Source organism: Oncorhynchus clarkii, chromosome 6 (genome assembly GCF_045791955.1).
Source record: "Oncorhynchus clarkii lewisi isolate Uvic-CL-2024 chromosome 6, UVic_Ocla_1.0, whole genome shotgun sequence".
Classification (NCBI taxonomy): Eukaryota; Metazoa; Chordata; class Actinopteri; order Salmoniformes; family Salmonidae; genus Oncorhynchus; species Oncorhynchus clarkii.
Window position 1 is genome coordinate 59,324,985 of NC_092152.1, and position 20,274 is coordinate 59,345,258.

General features: G+C 42.6%; 1 protein-coding gene across 1 annotated transcript; it reads left to right on the forward strand.

Moving 5' to 3' along the window:
• The first annotated feature begins 953 nt into the window (after positions 1 to 953).
• Positions 954 to 19,492, forward strand: LOC139411356 (alanine aminotransferase 2-like). The gene is made up of 11 exons (XM_071157625.1): positions 954 to 1,341; positions 5,342 to 5,431; positions 9,483 to 9,591; positions 10,384 to 10,517; positions 10,732 to 10,975; positions 12,080 to 12,159; positions 12,289 to 12,425; positions 14,366 to 14,540; positions 14,651 to 14,806; positions 15,005 to 15,117; positions 17,248 to 19,492. The coding sequence occupies exons 1-11, from the start codon at positions 1,021 to 1,023 to the stop codon at positions 17,357 to 17,359; spliced, it is 1,671 nt and encodes a 556-aa protein (XP_071013726.1). The 5' UTR covers positions 954 to 1,020; the 3' UTR covers positions 17,360 to 19,492.
• Positions 19,493 to 20,274: the final 782 nt, after the last annotated feature.

A 20,274-nucleotide genomic window follows, 5' to 3' on the forward strand; every position in this document is an offset into this window, starting at 1 on the left:
TTTATTAGGATTTGATTTACACCACTATCTATCATGAAGACCAATACTCAACTATCTCTTTTGCTCACAGAACGGTTACCAACCTAGGACCGGTGATAGCGCCGCCTGGTTAGATGAGCCAGCATAATTTATCACCATTATCAACAGTCAGAAACAAAACACTTAGAAACACTTTAGCTTCATTTGATGTAGTGTGCCTGGTACAATTGGCACCAATGGAATGGTCCCAAAAGTGCAAACTCCAAATAAAAAACAAACCCACCTCAAATACTTTTTGACATATATTCACATTTTGACATGACACAGACCCAGGTTTGGTATCATATTGGCAGGCAGTCCTCACTTTTGATCATAACATTTAATTTAAAGTCAGTGTTGCAGTGTCTGTCCAGTTCCAGTTGCTGTCCTGTACAGTCTTAGCAGTCCAGTATTGAAGGTGTGGGAAATGGTAATTCAACCTAACTCGGGCAAATGCAACCCTTCAGAACGTTGCATACAGAAATGTAACCTGATTGGGTGATATTAGCACAGACTATCCATTATGTTGACCAGATACTCAAGTGGCTACTCTAACAATGAAATAAATGTCTTAAAAAATGGAACGCAGTCAGGATGAGGCAAGATCAGGTGAGACCATTCTAACCAATGAGAGGGAAGATACGTATCCGAAGAACAGGAACAACTCTGATATAAAGTGTTTGTTTTTGCCGGGGTGTCACGTGTCATACTTATATCTGTACACTCGTAACAACCTAAGAAACACATGTTCGATAAAATAAGCCTCGCGTCACAATCAAGCCATTCCATATTTTTGTAGACCAAATTCGACACTCACTTTGATTTCCAAACTAACACTCCTCACTTGGTTATGGCGAAAAAAACACAACTTCGCCACCTGCTGGAGAATACATATTTCGCGCTCAGTTATCCCTCTAGCATCGCCTCTTCCTCACATACTATCGTTCTTCATTTTCGGCGGTCATTCATTTCTGTGCTTCTTCTAGCTAACCTTCTGAGATCATGCATCGACTTCAGCACTTGGCAAATAGATCATTGATTGCACGTGTTTTTAACCAGTCTCCAGCCCTTGTGCGGACAAAGGCTCGGGAAACCTCATGTTTAGTGCAGTCCATACGACTCAAAACACAAGGACCCATTGAACAGTATGGACAGAAGAGATTCAGTACAGCGGAGGCAACCGTGGTTTTAAGAGAGAATGGCAAGATGCGAGAAAAGAGTCTGACCATGGACACCCTCAATCCGCAAGTGAAAGCGGTGGAGTACGCTGTGAGAGGACCCATTGTCACGAAGGCTGGTGACATCGAGAGAGGCTTGCAACAGGTGACAACAACATATTTGCCTATCATTCTAACTAGCGAGGGAAAAACAAAACAATAGGTGAGCTTGCTACGAGCTCATGCAACCAGCATTTACTGGCAACTAGCTATTTACACAGCCGTAACTTCGGCACCCCCCCCGCAAACAAACTAGCTAAGATTAGTCATGGATATGTGTGCTCTCATGCTTTATATGATCAACTAGAATAGTGGACGACAGTTGGTTAAATGGAGGAGTAACGTTAGCTTACTAGCTAGTTTTTATAGAATTATGTGTGTAGCGTCTTCCCTCAGTGCCGATACAATGTTGCATCATCCTCCTCGAGTCGCGATGCATCCATCCGCTTGTATGTGTGTGATAAGGAGCCAATCCTTGCTCAACCTTTGTGGTACCTCCTCGTGGACGTGGCAGTGGCAGTGATGAGCTTTGACAGGGGACCACTAGACAGTGAATTTCTCAATCTACCATCCGGGATTTTTCTTTGTTTGATTTTGGAAACGGTCCTCTGCAAACCGGAATGTTGAATAAAATTATATTTGAAGTTACTCTATCGGTTATCTGCGTAGTTGGTCCTTTTGCAGGTAGGACTTTGACTACCGACAGGAAAGTCTTAGCACAACTTTTCAAAGCACTGGTAGTCCGTTCAGATAACTATCACCTGAAGCATGCACACATTATGTAAATACTTGCATGCATACTTGCCAAACATGTGCAGTGCTCATGTTTACATGGTTTTACGCCTGCTTCAAGTGATATAATTGTGAACACAACTCGGTGCTTTGAAAAGTTGGTTTAATAATACTTTCCTATGGCTCAAATTCCAACCTGCAACAGGACCAACGACGCAGACAACCAGTAGAGTAAACTCATTTTTATTATATTCAACATTTCGGCTTAAATAGGACCTGAGAGGTCCATTTCCAGAATCATACACTCTGGAAAAAATGCTCTGACAAATGCCTTGAGGCCGATACGTAAAGGTTAATAAAGAACAGTGATCGTGGCTTCTATTTTCTTTCATGTTATTCAATTGTTACCATGCACCTGCAACAGAGCTAGTTCAACTGTGCAAGTACCTTTTTGGATTCAGAATCAAACACAGAAAAATGCCAGAAGGCGCCATCTGATTCCCAGGCAATGACGAACTTTGCTAGTGAAAGCTCAACCAAAGTTACTAGTAACTGACCTTTAGCTCAACTGTTTTTCATGTACACGTTGTGCTGTTTAGTGATGCCTTTACATTAATATCAGGCAAGGACCACTTGTGATCCAGACTGTTGTGTGGGGTTGTTTAGGCTAGTTTACTTTAATGATGACTATGAGCTACAACACAGAGATCCTTTTATTTACATGCAATTATATGACCTACAAGATCAGTGAACTGGAATTTATTCATTCAGACTGATGCTGTGACTGACCTATAGCCCACACTCCACTTGAATGAAAGCCAGTCTTCAAAGTCTACTCCCACTACTCAAAATCTACTCCCACTACTCTTCTTTCACTTGAGTCTTACACTCGCTTGTTTCTCTGTCATGTTGTATAAGTTGATTGATGTGTGCCTTGGGCAAAGGTAGTTCAACTAATAACAGGTGCCTTCCTAGGGGCTGGTAGGAGCACATGATCCGTGTACCACCCTGACATATACAAGACCACACTAGGGAGGGTCGCTTTGTTATGTCCCCTGCATACTCTTGTCAAAATATGATTTAGATACTGGGCCACCACAGGGGCATTAAAATGAAATTGTAGGACTACAGCCCTTAGGTTAGGCTAATACATCATGTAAAGGATGGTGTCAATTAGAGGTTGACCAATTATGATTATTGGAGGACCAAAAAAGCCGATACCGAATAATCGGCCGATTTAAAAAAAAAAAAAAATGTATTTATAATAATGACAATTACAACAATACTGAATGAACACTTATTTTAACTTAATATAATACATCAATAAAATCAATTTAGCCTCAAGTAAATAATGAAACATGTTCAATTTGGTTTAAATAATGCAAAAACAAAGTGTTGGAGAAGAAAGTAAAGTGCAATATGTGCCATGTAAGAAAGCTAACGTTTCAGTTCCTTGCTCAGAACATATGAAAGCTGGTGGTTCCTTTTAACATGAGTCTTCAATATTCCCAGGTAAGAAGGTTTAGGTTGTAGTTATTATAGGAATTATAGGACTATTTCCCTCTATACCATTTGTATTTCATTAACCTTTGACTATTGGATGTTCTTATAGGCACTTTAGTATTGCCAGTGTAACAGTATAGCTTCCGTCCCTCTCCTCGCTCCTCACTGGGCTCGAACCAGGAACGCAACGACAACAGCCACCCTCGAAGCAGCATTACCCATGCAGAGCAAGGGAAACAACCACTGCAAGGCTCAGAGCGAGTGACGTTTGAAACGCTATTAGCACGCGCTAACTTGCTTGACGCACAACGAAGAGCTGCTGGCAAAACGCACTAAAGTGCTGTTTGAATGAATGTTTACGCGCCTGCTTCTGCCTACCACCGCTCAGTCAGATACTTGTATGCTTGTATGATCAGTCAGATTATATGCAACGCAGGACACGCTAGATAATATCTAGTAATATCATCAACCATGTGTAGTTAACTAGTGATTATGATTGATTGTTTTTTATAAGATAAGTTTAATGCTAGCTAGCAACTTACCTTGGCTTACTTCATTCGCCTAACAGGCAGTCTCCTTGTGGAGTGCAACGAGAGAGAGGCAGGTCGTTATTGCGTTGGACTAGTTAACTATAAGGTTGCAAGATTGGATCCCCCGAGCTGACGAGGCAGTTTACCCACCGTTCCTAGGCCGTCATTGAAAATAAGAATGTGTTCTTAACTGACTTGCCTAGTTAAATAAAGGTATATAGAAAAAAAATCGGCAAATCGGCGCCCAAAAAAAACGATTTCCAATTGTTATGAAAACTTGAAATCGGCCCCAATGAATCGGCCACTCCGATTAATCGGTAGACCTCTAGTGTCAATCAATGATATACCCCCAAGTATGCATAATCATGCAATGTATTTGCTCTTAGACTACAACCTTGACAGGAGTAATTATTTAACCCATCACTTGCTGTGACAACTCATCTAATATACTTTTCTGTCTTGTAGGCCTAAATCTGCCTCAACAGTTACGCTGATAGAAAGAGTAGCCTACTTAGATCAGCACTACACTGAACAAAATATAAACACAATGTTTAAAGTGCTGGTCCCATGTTTCATGAGCTGAAATAATGAAACCAGAAATGTTCCATTTGCACAAAAAGCTTATTTCTCTCAAACCGTGTGCACAAATTTGTTTAAATCCCTGTTAGTGAGCATTTCATCCGTCGTCAAGATAATCCATCCACCTGACAAGAAGCTGATTCAACAGCATGGTCATTACACAGCTGCACCTTGTGATGGGGACAATAAAAGGCCATTCTAAAATGCAGTTTTGTCACACAACACTATGCCACAGAGGTCTCAAGATGAGGGAGCATGCATTTTGCATGCAGACTGCAGGAATGGCCATCAGAGCTGTTGCCAGAGAATTTAATAAGCCGCCTCCAACGTCATTTTAGAGAATTTGTCAGTACGTCAAACCGGCCTCACAACCGCATACCACGTGTAACCATGCCAGCCCAGGACCTCCACATCCGGCTTCTTCATCTGTGGGATTGTCTGAGACCAGACACCAGTCTGATTGGCTGGGCCTGGCTCCCCGGTGGGTCGTCCTGGCTCCCAAGTAGGTGGGCCTATGCACACCCATGGCTGTGTCCATGCCCAGTCATGTGAAATCCATAGATTAAGGCTGATTTCCTTATATGAACTGTAACTAAGCAAAATCTTTGAAATTGTTGCATTTTATATTTTTGTTCAGTATAGTTCTTCATATGTATTTGTATTGAACTATTTATTTATTTATTTATTCATATGTGCAGAGGTATTTACAAAATTCTAATTTTCTCTCAACGTGAATCTAAATTGTACTTTTTTTCTCTCCAGGGTCAGAAACACCCCTTCACTGAGGTCATCAAAGCCAACATTGGAGATTCACATGCCATGGGGCAGAAGCCAATCACCTTTCTCCGTCAGGTGAGGGGCAGGGATTGGTCAGGAAAAGTGTTGTCTTGCAAAGTCATATTTACATCACCTGTCCTACCACCATAAGGTCAAATAGACTTCTAATTCCATTATCACCCTCTCTAACTGGACTGTTGATTCGGTTATCTTGCTAAGGAAATATTCTGTCAGGACGGCTATCTGTTTAGTCCGAGTTACTAAATCAGTCATCCTTGGCTGGGCATCAGTTTGGCTGATGAGGGTGCACATCTACTGTTTTGTTTAGGCTACTATTTGCACTCTGAAACATTTAGAGGAACGTCCTCGGCTCCTGGAGAGGTTGGAAATGGGATCACATTCATTACTACTTAATAATACAGTCATTTCTTAACAGCAGCACAAAATGTGTTACCTATCTCTATCTGGTGTTCTAGAAGAAAAGCCTCTAAAAAAACATTAAGCATATTCTTACTCGACTTACTGTTGGATTCCACCCAGCAAATTTGTGTTGGATAGGCTATCGGTATGAGCACAGAGTATGGTCTCTTCTAGTGAAAGTGCACATTCCAGAGAAGGGGCTACACTATGTCCAGTCTTGTGCTCCATATTGTTATAGCAATCGACTAGGGCTGGGCTATATTGAATTATTTATAATTTATGTATGATCTTCCAAATGCCTATATCTCAAGAATCAAGTTTCTATATATTTTTTTTTAATGAGAGTTTATGTCTGCTTATTCTCACGTTTTCTTTTTGGTCTCGTCTCATTTGCTCCTTCTTTGCTGTGTGCAATGACTTGTAAGCTGTGCACCTTCCAAAATACACAAACACACCAAGCCCCCCCCGCCACTCACGTCAACAAAGATGAGATATCACTTCTTCCTCTCTGACAAGCGGATTCAACTTGCTATTTGAGGTTTGGTTCAACAGAATTGGTCAAATCAATTTTTATTTGTCACATCCGCCGAATACAAAAGGATTGAACCTTACCGTGAAATTCTTACTTAGGAGCCGTTTCCCAACAATGTAGAGTTAAAAAAACAAACAAATTTAAGTAAGGAAACTGAAGGAAAAATGGACACCGAAACGCATTGAGACATTCTTTTACTGTAATAGAGAAGTGAACCTTTCTAACGATAACCTGTCTCAACTCTTCAAATTGTGCGCAGAGCAGACCCTACTAAAACAAGAGTATCACTGAACATTGATTCTGGAAAATGTATGCTCAATTTGTTGCGCGCGACATTGCAGTACCATGTACCGCTATAAGTATTTTAGCCAAAGACTGTTATACTAGCTGTCTAGTTTGTGTTTTTATAACTGTGCAATCAGCATAAAACACTAATTATATAAGGAATAATTGGCAACTCATTCTCATTCTGAGAATTCAAAACAGTTGGAGACAGACAGAATGGTGTGTTCATAACGCTTCAACTGTTCTACCTTGTTAGCAAGCAAATAGATCGAAGTTGGCTAAACTTGAAATGTAAAGATTGAGAAACACGATTCTCTGGTCGGATGAAACCAAGATTGAACTCTTTGGCCTGAATGCCAAGTGTTACGTCTGGAGGAAACCTGGCACCATCCCTACGGTGAAGCATAGTGGTGGCAGCGTCATGCTGTGGGGATGTTTTTCAGCGGCAGGGACTGGAAAACTAGTCAGAATCAAGGGAAAGATGGAGCAAAGTACAGAGAGATCCTTGATGAAAACCTGCTCCAGTGCACTCAGGACCTTAGACTGGGGCGAAGGTTCACCTTCCAACAGGACAACGACCCTAAGCACACAGCCAAGACAACGCCAGAGTGGCTTCGGGACATGTCTCTGAATGTCCTTGAGTGGCCCAGCCAGAACCAGAACTTTAACCTGATCCAACATCTCCGGAGAGACCTGAAAATAGCTGTGCTGCGACGCTCCCCATCCAACATGACAAAGCCTGAGAGGATCTGCAGAGAATAATGGAAGAAACTCCCGGAATACAGGTGTGCCAAGCTTGTAGCGTCATACCTATTAAGACTCGAGGGTGTGATCGATGCCAAAGATGCTTCAACAAAGTACTGAGTAAAGTGTCTGAATACTTATGTAAATGTGATATTTCAGTTTTTTATTTGTAATACATTTGCTGTTTTTGCTTTTCCATTATGGGGTATTGTGGGTACATTGATTTGGGGGGGGGGGGGTATATCAATTTTAGAATAAGACTGTAACGTAACAAAATGTGGTAAAAGTCACAGGGTCTGAATACTTTCCCGAATGCATTGTGTATATATCTCGTGAATCGAGAGGCCATATCGCCCAGGGCTACATACGCCGTCAGGGCAGCTCACTTCAGATCTTCCATTATCATTAAAATAATAGCCCCAGTGCTTGAACTTGAACTATTCGGCTAGCTGTACCAGGAGGCCTGTTTTTTAAATGTTATATTGTTGAAGTACCAGTTGAAGTACCGGTATGTGAAGTCTATTTTGCCTAGTTTGAGTAGTTATATAAAGCCTAACTCTGCACCGCCCATCTTACTTTGTCTCTAATAAACTTGCGTTGTCAGGTGGCTTGAAAGTAAATCTGTCAGTTGCCAATGACATTGTGTGCAGACCAGTGTGTCCATGGAACTGTCGTAAAACTTTCCATGTGATTCAGTAGCTTGGAAGGCAGCAAGCTTTGTTGATGCCAGTCAATGCCACTGCTATGTCACTGTCCAAGGTGACTTGTGTCCCTGGCCCCACTCCCCAGTATTTCCTCCTCTGGAACCATAGAACCTGTGTGCTAATGTCATGCTGCCTGTTTTACTGTGGTCAAAGGTTCTGTCCTAAATCTCATCTGCAAACATACTCTACACCACCTAGCAACTACACTGCGAACAAATAAACACAGAACAGATTGTGTAAATTACTTTTGGCTAGGCTACACTTGCCTTCTATTGACGGATTGGCCAACGTCAATAAAATGATGCGCCCGCATTAATTGATCCGGAAGCTGTGAGTTATGATTCTGAACAGTCAGATGGCAAGAAGCTGCCATGTGGGGAATTGTAGGAGGCACGTTTCAGCTAGTTTTATCTTGCTCTTGATATCTTGTTTTGACTTATTTCATGTCGATGCTAATATGGCAAAAATTCGCTAGCTATCCAACAACTATAACGATATATTTGGGACAAGTGCTCATTGTGCAAATTCATTTGTTTTCAATAAACATTGGAGACTAAATATAGTTTAATAAACATTGGAGACTAAATATAGTTTACATGTTGTCCACAATCTAAGTCAACCCCGTCTGTTTTGCACCATAGTTTCATATGCATTGGTTTTGTTACAAAACAACCAACTATGTACTTCATATTGGTGAAATGGAATTTTGTGGTATCCAATTGTTTTAGTAGCTACTATCTTGTCTCATCGCTACAACTCCCGTACGGGCTCGGGAGAGACGAAGGTTGAAAGTCATGCGTGATACACAGCCCAACCAAGCCGCACAGCGCGCATCCAACCCGGAAGCCAGCCGCACCAATGTGTCGGAGGAAACACTGTGCACCTGGCAACCTTGGTTAGCGCGCACTGCGCCCGGCACAGGAGTCGCTGGTGAGTGACGAGAAAAGGATATCCCTACCGGCCAAACCCTCCCTAACCCGGACGGCGCTAGGCCAATTGTGCATCGCCCCACGGACGCGGCCGGTTACGACAGAGCCTGGGCGCGAACCCAGAGTCTCTGATGGCACAGCTGGCGCTACAGTAGAGCGCCCTTAACCACTGCGCCACCCAGGAGGCCCCGGAATACCATTTTTAAGTGGCTTATTTTATGGCTGTCATTGTGTAAACCATGTATGTAACACCATGTATTTTCCTCCTCCTCACATACCAGTCCTTACATGCAACAAAGGCTACATACAGGAATCATAAATTCCTTTAGAACTGTCAACATGATTGTGTGGAAGGATAACTTTAGTCACTTTCCTCCTGCAGTTCACCTGGGATGCTTATGTAAAGCTATTTACATAATATGTCAAATAAATTGGCATATTAAATTGTGAAAGTGTCTGTGTGTCTTGATGGGGGTGAAGTTCACATTAACACCTCCTGTCTTTATGTTCAGGTGGTGGCTCTCTGCTCATTCCCAGAGCTGTTGGACAGCTCTATTTTCCCGGATGATGCCAAACAACGTGCCCGTCGCATTCTACAGGGCTGTGGGGGACAGAGCTTGGGTGTGTACTGTGTGCTTGTCTGTCTGAGTGCACTGCACTCACATTCCTGTGTTGAAATAGCCTAATAATATAGATTTAAAAGCTGAAAAAGTAGGAGCTTTGGCCTCCTGTGCATGGTTGCGTTCAAAATTGTCTCACTGACAAAGGACAGGATGCTAAGTTAAGCTCTAATGATGTTGTGGCCTGAAAAATGCAGAACCTTAGCATTGTTTTGGTTACAACAATATGCATTTGAAACATTCTTTCTGTGACCTACTGTTGCTGCAAGATATGCCTAATAGTTCATTTAAAACTGCTGTTACGGTTTTCTTGCGGTGAAGGAGAGTCGGACCAAAATGCAGAGTGGTTTCTATTCATGTTTAATAAAGATGAAACACGAACAGTACAAAAACAATAAACGTAACGAGAAAATCTAACAGCCTATACTGGTGCACAAACAAACACAGAGACAGGAACAATCACAAACACACAGTCAAACCCAGGCTACCTAAATATGGTTCCCAATCAGAGACAATGACTAACACCTGCCTCTGATTGAGAACCATATCAGGCCAGACATAGAAATAGACAAACAAGACATCCAACAGAATGCCCACTCAGATCACACCCTGACCAACCAAAACATAGAAACATACAAAGCAAACTATGGTCAGGGTGTGACAACTGCATGGTACAGCGGAGCTAGAAAGTGTATGCAAGTTGAAGTTATCTAAGCTCTCATTTATTTCCTGAAACGGAACATAAAAAACAAATCCAGAGTTTTATACTATATTGTGTGTGTTTTAACTCCAGGGTCATACAGTGCCAGCCAGGGAGTGGACTGTATTCGGCAGGACATTGCTGTCTACATCGAGCAACGGGATAAGGGTGTGCCTGCCGACTGGGACAATATTTACCTCACCACCGGAGCTAGTGATGGCATCGTGGTAAGTCTTTAGTTCTTGACCCTTTCGAATAATCTTCTTACAAACAAAAGAGAGTTGGTTGGTCTTTGTTTAGTCTGAGCTGTCACTGAAAGTTAATTGGATTTATTAGGTATTTTCATGTTTTTTTTCCCTCTTATAATCATTATCGTTTTCATTTGGGATGCTTTCCTACTAGTTGTTGATGTTGTGCAACGATATTCTCATCTGACCGTAGAGCATCTTGAAGATGCTGGTGTCGGGCCAGGGCCGGTCCAGGAGTGGTGTGATGATCCCCATCCCTCAGTACCCCCTATACTCTGCAGCCATCTCTGAGATGGAGGCCGTTCAGATCAACTACTACCTGGACGAGGACAACTGCTGGGCCCTGGATATCAACGAGCTCCACAGAGCCTACCAGGCTGCCAAGGAGCACTGTCACCCCAGAGTCATCTGCATCATCAATCCAGGCAACCCTACCGGTGGGTCTTGCCAGCCAGAACAATGAGATTAGGTTACTTATGCAATGTGACTGTTCAGTGTTCAACACATCAAAGACCAGTATCACACACACCCAAGACCAGTATCACACACACCCAAGACCAGTGTCCACCACATTCAAGTCCAGTGTCCACCACATTCAAGTCCAGTGTCCACCACATTCAAGTCCAGTGTCCACCACATTCAAGTCCAGTGTCCACCACATTCAAGTCCAGTGTCCACCACATTCAAGACCAGTGTCCACCACACCAAAGACCAGTGTCCACCACACCAAAGACCAGTGTCCACCACACCAAAGACCAGTGTCCACCATATCCAAGCATGATCATCTCAAATCTATATGTTGCAAATGTTTACCATGTCCCATAAGGCTAATAAGCATGATGATTAACTTTAAGAGGCAGCTATGTTGATACTGTACCACCATTGAAACAAGCAGGCCAAGGGTGATGATGTCAGGTTGTGTAAGATATTATATGTGGAACACCCTCTACTAATCTGTGTCATGTAGGGTAGCTGATGGCTGTTGATAGCCTGCATAGGAAACGGGATCTGTCTTCACAAGTTGACGTTAGGGTAAAGGAATTTGACTCCCTTTTACAAAAGCTGTAACTTAATAGTCTGTCTGCCACCTAACTTTAAGTCTTCCTGACTTCAGAGTCTGGAAAGGCTCCATAAGGTTGTAGGCAAGATGTGTTGATAATGAAGGGGGCTGTGCTTTTTTTGAGTGTGTGATTGGTTCGCCTCTTTCTCACTCAAACACCAACATTAACAGCCACACAATCAAAGCTCAAGCCAACTTATGTGCACTAAGAACGGGCTCCTGTCCAGACCAGTGTGTCACAGTTCTCCCTCACTGTGTACCACGTGAATCGCATCCGGCAGGCTAGTAACCGTCCGTGAAGCAATACTGTGGTCCTCTGGTTTCCATCTGCCTCCATAATGCAGTACATACTGTCTTTGTAGTCATGGCGTCCCCTGTACAGATGGAAGGCCCATGTAGAGTTTCCCATGTTCTCAGTTTCAGCACCTGTGGTGACCGCTCTCCCCTCCCCTCTCCTTTCTTTCTCTCTGGCAATATCCAGGTCAAGTGCAGAGTAAGAAGTGCATTGAGGAAGTCCTCCACTTTGCCTACGAGGAGAATCTGTTTGTTATGTCCGATGAGGTACTTGTTTGCTGTTTCTAACTACCATGGTGTATTGAACTGAATGGACGCGGACTATTTCTCTCCTTTTCCAGTCCTATGAGAAGTATCAATTCTCCATTGATGTAATCCACCTATGTGTGTGTCCAGGTGTATCAGGACAACGTGTACTCCCCAGACTGTCAGTTCCACTCCTTTAAGAAGGTGCTCTATGAGATGGGCCCTGAGTACTTCAACACTGTCGAGCTGGCCTCATTTCACTCCACCTCCAAAGGCTACTCAGGAGAGTGAGTATTCACATCCACGTGCCCCTCGCACGGGGTCACTATTTCTCCCTAAGTACCCTTAAAACACCACACGTTGTCTGTGCTCACTCTGAATTCTCTGTCTGACCCCCATAAGTAGTCACTGATGTACATTACACTTTCCTATGTATCCGTAACAGGCTGTCCAGCTCGTATAGCACCTTAGTCTCATGCATTTGATCTACAAGAACACTATAAAATGTTAGACTTTGTGTTAGTACGTCATGTTGCCCTGGGAATTTTTTTTATTTTATTTCACCTTTATTTAACCAGGTAGGCTAGTTGAGAACAAGTTCTCATTTGCAACTGCGACCTGGCCAAGATAAGGCATAGCAGTGTGAACAGACAACACAGAGTTACACATGGAGTAAACAATTAACAAGTCAATAACACAGTAGAAAAAAGGGGAGTCTATATATACATTGTGTGCAAAAGGCATGAGAAGGTAGGCAAATAATTACAATTATGCAGATTAACACTGGAGTGATAAATGATCAGATGGTTATGTAAAGGTAGAGATATTGGCGTGCAAAAGAGCAGAAAAATAAATAAATAAAAACAGTATGGGGATGAGGTAGGTGAAAATGGGTGGGCTATTTACCAATAGACTATGTACAGCTGCAGCGATCGGTTAGCTGCTCAGATAGCAGATGTTTGAAGTTGGTGAGGGAGATAAAAGTCTCCAACTTCAGTGATTTTTGCAATTCGTTCCAATCACAGGCAGCAGAGAACTGGAACGAAAGGCGGCCAAATGAGGTGTTGGCTTTAGGGATGATCAGTGAAATACACCTGCTGGAGCGCGTGCTACGGATGGGTGTTGCCATCGTAACCAGTGAACTGAGATAAGGCGGAGCTTTACCTAGCATGGACTTGTAGATGAGCTGGAGCCAGTGGGTCTGGCGACGAATATGTAGCGAGGGCCAGCCGATTAGAGCATACAAGTCGCAGTGGTGGGTGGTATAAGGTGCTTTAGTGACAAAACGGATGGCACTGTGATAAACTGCGTCCAGTTTGCTGAGTAGAGTGTTGGAAGCAATTTTGTAGATGACATCGCCGAAGTCGAGGATCGGTAGGATAGTCAGTTTTACTAGGGTAAGTTTGGCGGCGTGAGTGAAGGAGGCTTTGTTGCGGAATAGAAAGCCGACTCTTGATTTGATTTTCGATTGGAGATGTTTGATATGGGTCTGGAAGGAGAGTTTAGAGTCTAGCCAGACACCTAGGTACTTATAGATGTCCACATATTCAAGGTCGGAACCATCCAGGGTGGTGATGCTGGTCAGGCGTGCGGGTGCAGGCAGCGAACGGTTGAAAAGCATGCATTTGGTTTTACTAGCGTTTAAGAGCAGTTGGAGGCCACGGAAGGAGTGCTGTATGGCATTGAAGCTCGTTTGGAGGTTAGATAGCACAGTGTCCAAGGACGGGCCGGAAGTATATAGAATGGTGTCGTCTGCGTAGAGGTGGATCAGGGAATCGCCCGCAGCATGAGAAACATCATTGATATATACAGAGAAAAGAGTCGGCCCGAGAATTGAACCCTGTGGCACCCCCATAGAGACTGCCAGAGGACCGGACAGCATGCCCTCCGATTTGACACACTGAACTCTGTCTGCAAAGTAATTGGTGAACCAGGCAAGGCAGTCATCCGAAAAACCGAAACAGGTCCATGCTGTGCTTTAGCCAACTCCTCTGATTTGCGTTGTCATGCTTGTATAAAAGTCAGACGGGTTGGCTAAAATCACGAGGCTACCAGGCCCCCCTCCCCCCCCAAAAAATTTATGCCCTTGGAATGCAGACTGACTGGCTCATGGGATTATCCTTGCCATGGTTGATTTGATCTGGGATAAAGTCCAATTTGGTTCTATTGCGTGTGGCTGTGAACCCAACACTAACACTCCCCTCTCCTTTGTCCTCCTCCCCTACAGGTGTGGGTTTAGAGGAGGCTATATGGAGGTTCTCAACCTCGACCTGGAGGTCAAGGCCCAGCTGGTGAAGCTGCTTTCTGTTCGACTGTGTCCCCCTGTCTCTGGACAGGCTGCCATGGATGTCATCGTCAACCCTCCTCTGCCACATGAACCCTCCTATCTCCAGTTCCACAAGGTCTGTCATTCAATGTGGTGGTGGGGGGGTTCATTTGTTAGTATTCAGTTTTGATTGCCATCCAAGACCGATGTCTGACCACTGTGTTGTGTATGCGTGTTGTCTTCCAGGAGAAGAGTGCTGTGCTTGGAGCGCTGGCTGAGAAGGCCCAGATGACTGAGCAGATCCTCAACACGGTGCCTGGGATCAAATGTAACCCTGTGCAGGGAGCCATGTACGCCTTCCCACGCATTTTCATCCCCCCACGAGCTGTGGAGGAAGCCATGGTCTGTTCACCTAACACCCATCTAGAAACCTACTGCTGAAATGTGATTCCTTTCTACACCCATTAGTGAATTTGTCACCTCTCAACTCACGCATAAAACTTGCATGGTGTAGGTACTGTGCAGCTGACAACAAATTGGCATATGCCTCCACACCCAAAACTAGAAAAACTGTTTTTTAAGTGTGTCTCTCTTCTGCAGTCCCTGGGAATATCTCCTGACATGATGTACTGTCTGAGACTGCTTGAGGAGACTGGCATCTGCCTCGTTCCAGGCAGTGGCTTCGGCCAGAGGGAAGGGACGTATCACTTCAGGTAACTGTTCAAATAGTGGAAACATTGCGTCATACATTTACAAAGACAATCATTTAGAGAAGCCTTTCAGAAAGATGTCTGTGACGACAGTGTTTTGTTTGTCCTGATTCACCAGTTGGATTTAAATCAGAATGTGACAGTAGCTAGTGACCTATAGTTGTAGTCGGTAGTTTACATACACTTAGGTTGGAGTCATTAAAACTTGTTTTTCAACCACTCCACAAACTTCTTGTTAACAAACTATAGTTTTGGCAAGTCGGTTAGGACTATCTATTTGTGCATGACACAAGTAATTTTTCCAACAATTGTTTACAGACGGATTATTTCACTTATAATTCACTGTATCACAATTCCAATGGGTTAGAAGTTTACATTCACTACGTTGACTGTGCCTGTAAACAGCTTGGACAATTCCAAAAAACGATGTCATGGCTTTAGAAGCTTCTGATAGACTAATTGACATCATTTGAGTCAATTGGAGGTGTGCCTGTGGATGCATTTCAAGCCCTACCTTCAAACTCAGTGCCTCTTTGCTTTATATCATGGGAAAATCAAAAGAAATCAGTCAAGACCTCAGAGAAACAATTGTAGACCTCCACAAGTCTGGTTAATTCTTGGGAGCAATTTCCAAACGCCTGAAGGTACCACATTCATCTGTACAAACAATAGCACGCAAGTATGAACACCATGGGACCACGCAACCATCATACCGCTCAGGAAGGAGATGCGTTCTGTCTCCTAGAGATGAATGTACTTTGGTGAGAAAAGTGCAAATCAATCCCAGAACAACAGCAAAGGACCTTGTGAAGATGCTGGAGGAAACAGGTACAAAAGTATCTATATCCTCAGTAAAACGAGTCCTATATCGACATAACCTGAAAGGCCGCTCAGCAAGGAAGAAACCACTGCTCCAAAACCGCCATAAGAAAGCCAGACTATGGTTTTCAACTGTACATGGGGACAAAGATTGTACTTTTTGGAGAAATGTCCTCTGGTCTGATGAAACAAAAATATAACTGTTTGGCCATAATGACCATCATTATGTTTGGAGGAAAAGGGGTGGGGGGTTTTCAAGCTGAAGAACACCAACCCAACTGTGAAGCACGAGGGTGGCAGCATCATGTTGTGGGGGTGCTTTGCTGCAAGAGGGACTGGTGCACTTCACAAAATAGATGGCGTCATGAGGAGGGAAAATTATGTGGATATATTGAAGCAACATCTCAAGACATCAGTAAAAGCTTGGTCGGAAATGGGTCTTCCAAATGGACAATGACCCCAAGCATACTTCCAAAGTTGTGGCAAAATGGCTTAAGGACATCAAAGTCAAGGTAATGGAGTGGCCATCACAAAGCCCTGACCTCAATCCTATAAAAACAATTGTGGGCAGAACTGGAAAAAGCGTGTGCGAGCAAGGAGGCCTACAAACCTGACTCAGTTACACCCGCTCTGTTAGGAGGAATGGGCCAAAATTCACCCAACTTATTGTGGGAAGGCTACCCGACACGTTTGACCCAAGTTTAAAGGCAATACACTCAATTAGTATTTTGTAGCATGTAAACTTCTGACCCACTGAGAATGTGATGAAAGAAATAAAAGCTGAAATAAATAATTCTCTCTACTATTATTCTGACATGTCACATTCTTAAAATAAAGTGGTGATCCTAACTGACCTAAGACAGGGAATTTTTACTAGGATTAAATGTAAAAAATTGTGAAATACTGAGTATAAATGTATTTGGCTAAGGTGTACGTAAACTTCTGACTTAAACTGTATATTGACGCATTGTAACCTAATCATTACAGTGCCACGTCTACCAGGCTCAAATTGGTCAGGCACTGACATCTCGCTTGCATAAGTGAACTAAAAAGATTTAACTGAGCTGGAAATTGCAAATATTACACTAGCCGGAGAGGAGCTAACTGAATAGCTGGCCTCCTTTCATTCCAGCTCTATTTTTATATCTTACAGATGCTGTGTTTACTTTGCATTGATCTCTTCCTCCCTGTCTGTCTTTTACCCGCTAAGTAATCTCTCGTGGAGAGATTTACGTGTAACAACATTCGCGAGAATTTAACTTCTGGGTATCTGAGATGACCTGCTAAGTTGTCTCACATATGATTTCCCCCTAGAATGACCATTCTGCCCATGACAGAGAAGCTGAAGGTGCTCCTGGAGAAGCTCCGGGATTTCCACATCAAGTTTCTGAAGGAGTACGCGTCATTGGAGGAACCAAAGAGATGAGAGCACAGAGGATGACACACAGGACGCACTGAAACAGTTCAGATAGTCCCAGTTTGAGAATGTTTAACACACAAACAAAAACAGCATTTACAGCGGTGTCGACTAACAATGTAAAGTAAAAAAGTAACCCCTTTTTTACTCTACTAGTGTAACCTATGATTGCTTGAAGTTTTATCTGATTTTAGGAACAGTACTTGTTTGAGAGACATTTGTGCCTTTGTCAGACGAGGTAAAAGTGTAAGGAGAAACTATGCCGTCTGTACAGAGATGTTAAAGGGGCAATCTGCAGTTGCTACATACATTTTAGCACTTGTCAATTAAATTGCAGTTCAATGTACAAATTGATTCTTGAAGAATACAACTTATAAATGCCTCATAAGCTGTCGTACCCCATCAGAACACAAATATAAGCTTTGTAAATGTAAACAAACTACATAGCCTTAACATGGTTAAAACTGTAATATTGATTTCATGGATGATCAGTCCTTGCATCCATTGCTCTGGCTATGAATTTAGTTACAATTCTCCAGTCCCATCCCTCAGATTTTTATTGAAACTGGCAGTGAGGACGTTTTATTGTAACTACTGCTGATTGCCCCTTTAACACTAAAGCAATGTACATTGTGATGTACGCAAAGGTGCTCCATTATAGAGGATGCACTGGGGAATTATGTTCTAGCACTCCATTTTGTTGTTTTTGTGCCCGGGTTTTCTATTTTCTACCTGTCTTGAGGCTTTTCTGTCTCCTTAGAGGCATTTTGTGTTAGTGCTCTACACTGTGGGGCACCGTAAGTGCAAATATTATCTTAGAACCAGCTGTACATTTCCATGTGCCAAATGGAACTGGGGAACAGAGGTTGTTTCTGTAGGTCATGGACTCCGGACAATGAGTACTGCTACATCAGCTCTTTCTCGTCTGAAAAACAGCAGGGAGGGGATTCTCCTCACCATTTATAACAACATCCTGTCTCTCCAAGTCATAAAGCTTTGAGCCTGCATAGCTCCCTGTTGGGCACATGTTTACCCATATAGTACCTGTCTAGCATGACACTGATCTGAGGTGTCAGATGCACTTGGAGAGTTTTTTTTTCAAGGGGTGTGTGTGTGTGTGTGTCCCGTACTCTCTGCCTAGTTGCAGTATAATGTGCTTGTTATGGAAAGAAATGCAGTTGTTTGTGTGCTACTTTGAAATGAGCTTAAAGGTCAAACCAAGGGAAATGTAGGTTCTGATAATACTGTATATCGACATGTGCCCTTATTAGACAATTTATTGCATAGATAGTTTACACTTTTTACTGACAGTGGCTTTGTCTTTCATTCACATTTATATCACACCCGAGAACGAGAAAGGGAGTACGGTGACATCTCAGACGATGGAGATGGTGGGTTGAATGCACTTCAGTGTTTTTGTTTGTAAAATGTTTTTGGGATCCTTCCTCCTGTGTCTCTTTCTGCACACTGCAAGCGGGAGGAAATGTCATTGTAAAGTGAAACACAGCATTTACACAGAAACACTTTACAATTTCCCTTTTTAGGTTGGAGATGAGCATAGTGACCCACACAAGGCAGTCTTAAAGCTTCAGTCCAAAAAATTCAGCCAGCCGATGAACTGTGGTTCTCTGATACCGTATCATCTCATCTCTATTTTTGTATGCAGTTTAATGCTGAATGAAGTGTTGAAGCATTAATGTAACCTCGGGAGCCATTCAATGTATGAAACTCTTGACTGACCTCAACATGAATTGTTTTTAACCATTTGACGGCAATGGGGTGCCTTCAATGGCAATGAGCTGTAATTTACATTGAGTGACTTTTGAGAATGTCAACAAATTTAATATTTTTTTATTAATACTATGACATTTTTAAAAATGTGCATTTTCTGCTAAATGTTTTCATTTGTGTGCCTGCTTTCTTTTCAACATTCTTTCTTCATGAGCTGAAAGTTTACTGGAAAAAGTTTTGGGTTCGATGTGCTTATAAATATCAAGTTTCTAACTGAAATAAGACTTAACCCTAGTTTTATCTTGTCATGTTTATGTTTTGGATATTAATAAATAAATAAAACATTCAGATTTGGATTTCTTATTTTGTTATTTCTGTTGTGTTTTGTACAATAAATACTTTTGAGATCCATTTTGAGAGATGATTCAAATCTTTTTTTGTCTCAAACTAAGGCTGCATTTATACAGGCAGCACAATACTGATATTTGTTTCATTGACACAAACAACTGGATTTGTTATCCCTTTCATGCCCTGCCTCCAGTCCACTTACTGATATCTGAACGTGAGCCATTTCGAAATTGCAACAAGCGGTTCTGTGAAAATTGAATTTAATCAGAAGCCACTGCCAGATTTCTGGATTGGGCTGCGCTCAGAGTATCCTGCCTTTGGCAAATCGTGCTGTTAAGACTGATCAGATCAGCTCTGAAAAAGATCTGATGTGATTGGTCAAAATACCAATTAGTGGGGGAAAAAAGATCAGAATTGGGCTGCCTGTGTAAACGCATAAATGGTCTCTGAAGAAATATCCACAGATTCAGTTTCATGCAATATGAACTGAGTTGAATGATTGTACTTGGGGAAACTACTGAATCTAATATTTAGCCATTTAACCAAACATCAGAAACTACAATGACACAGTTCAACAATAAACGGTCTATCCTCTAATACAGGAGGACAATTTGCTCTCCACCAGTCATTGAATAACTGCATATCACACTTCCACCTGAGTGCTGAACTGTTCATAAATCTTAAACTTGCCGTCTTTTAAAGTAATATTAGATTGACTCACAGGACAAGGGTGCAGTTTTATCCTAGCCCAGCACTAATGGTTAGTGACTTGAGTTGTTAGTGGTGGATTCTAGGGTCAATTTGAGGTCAATTGACTGGTCAGGAACACCTGGTGTCCGTCCTGA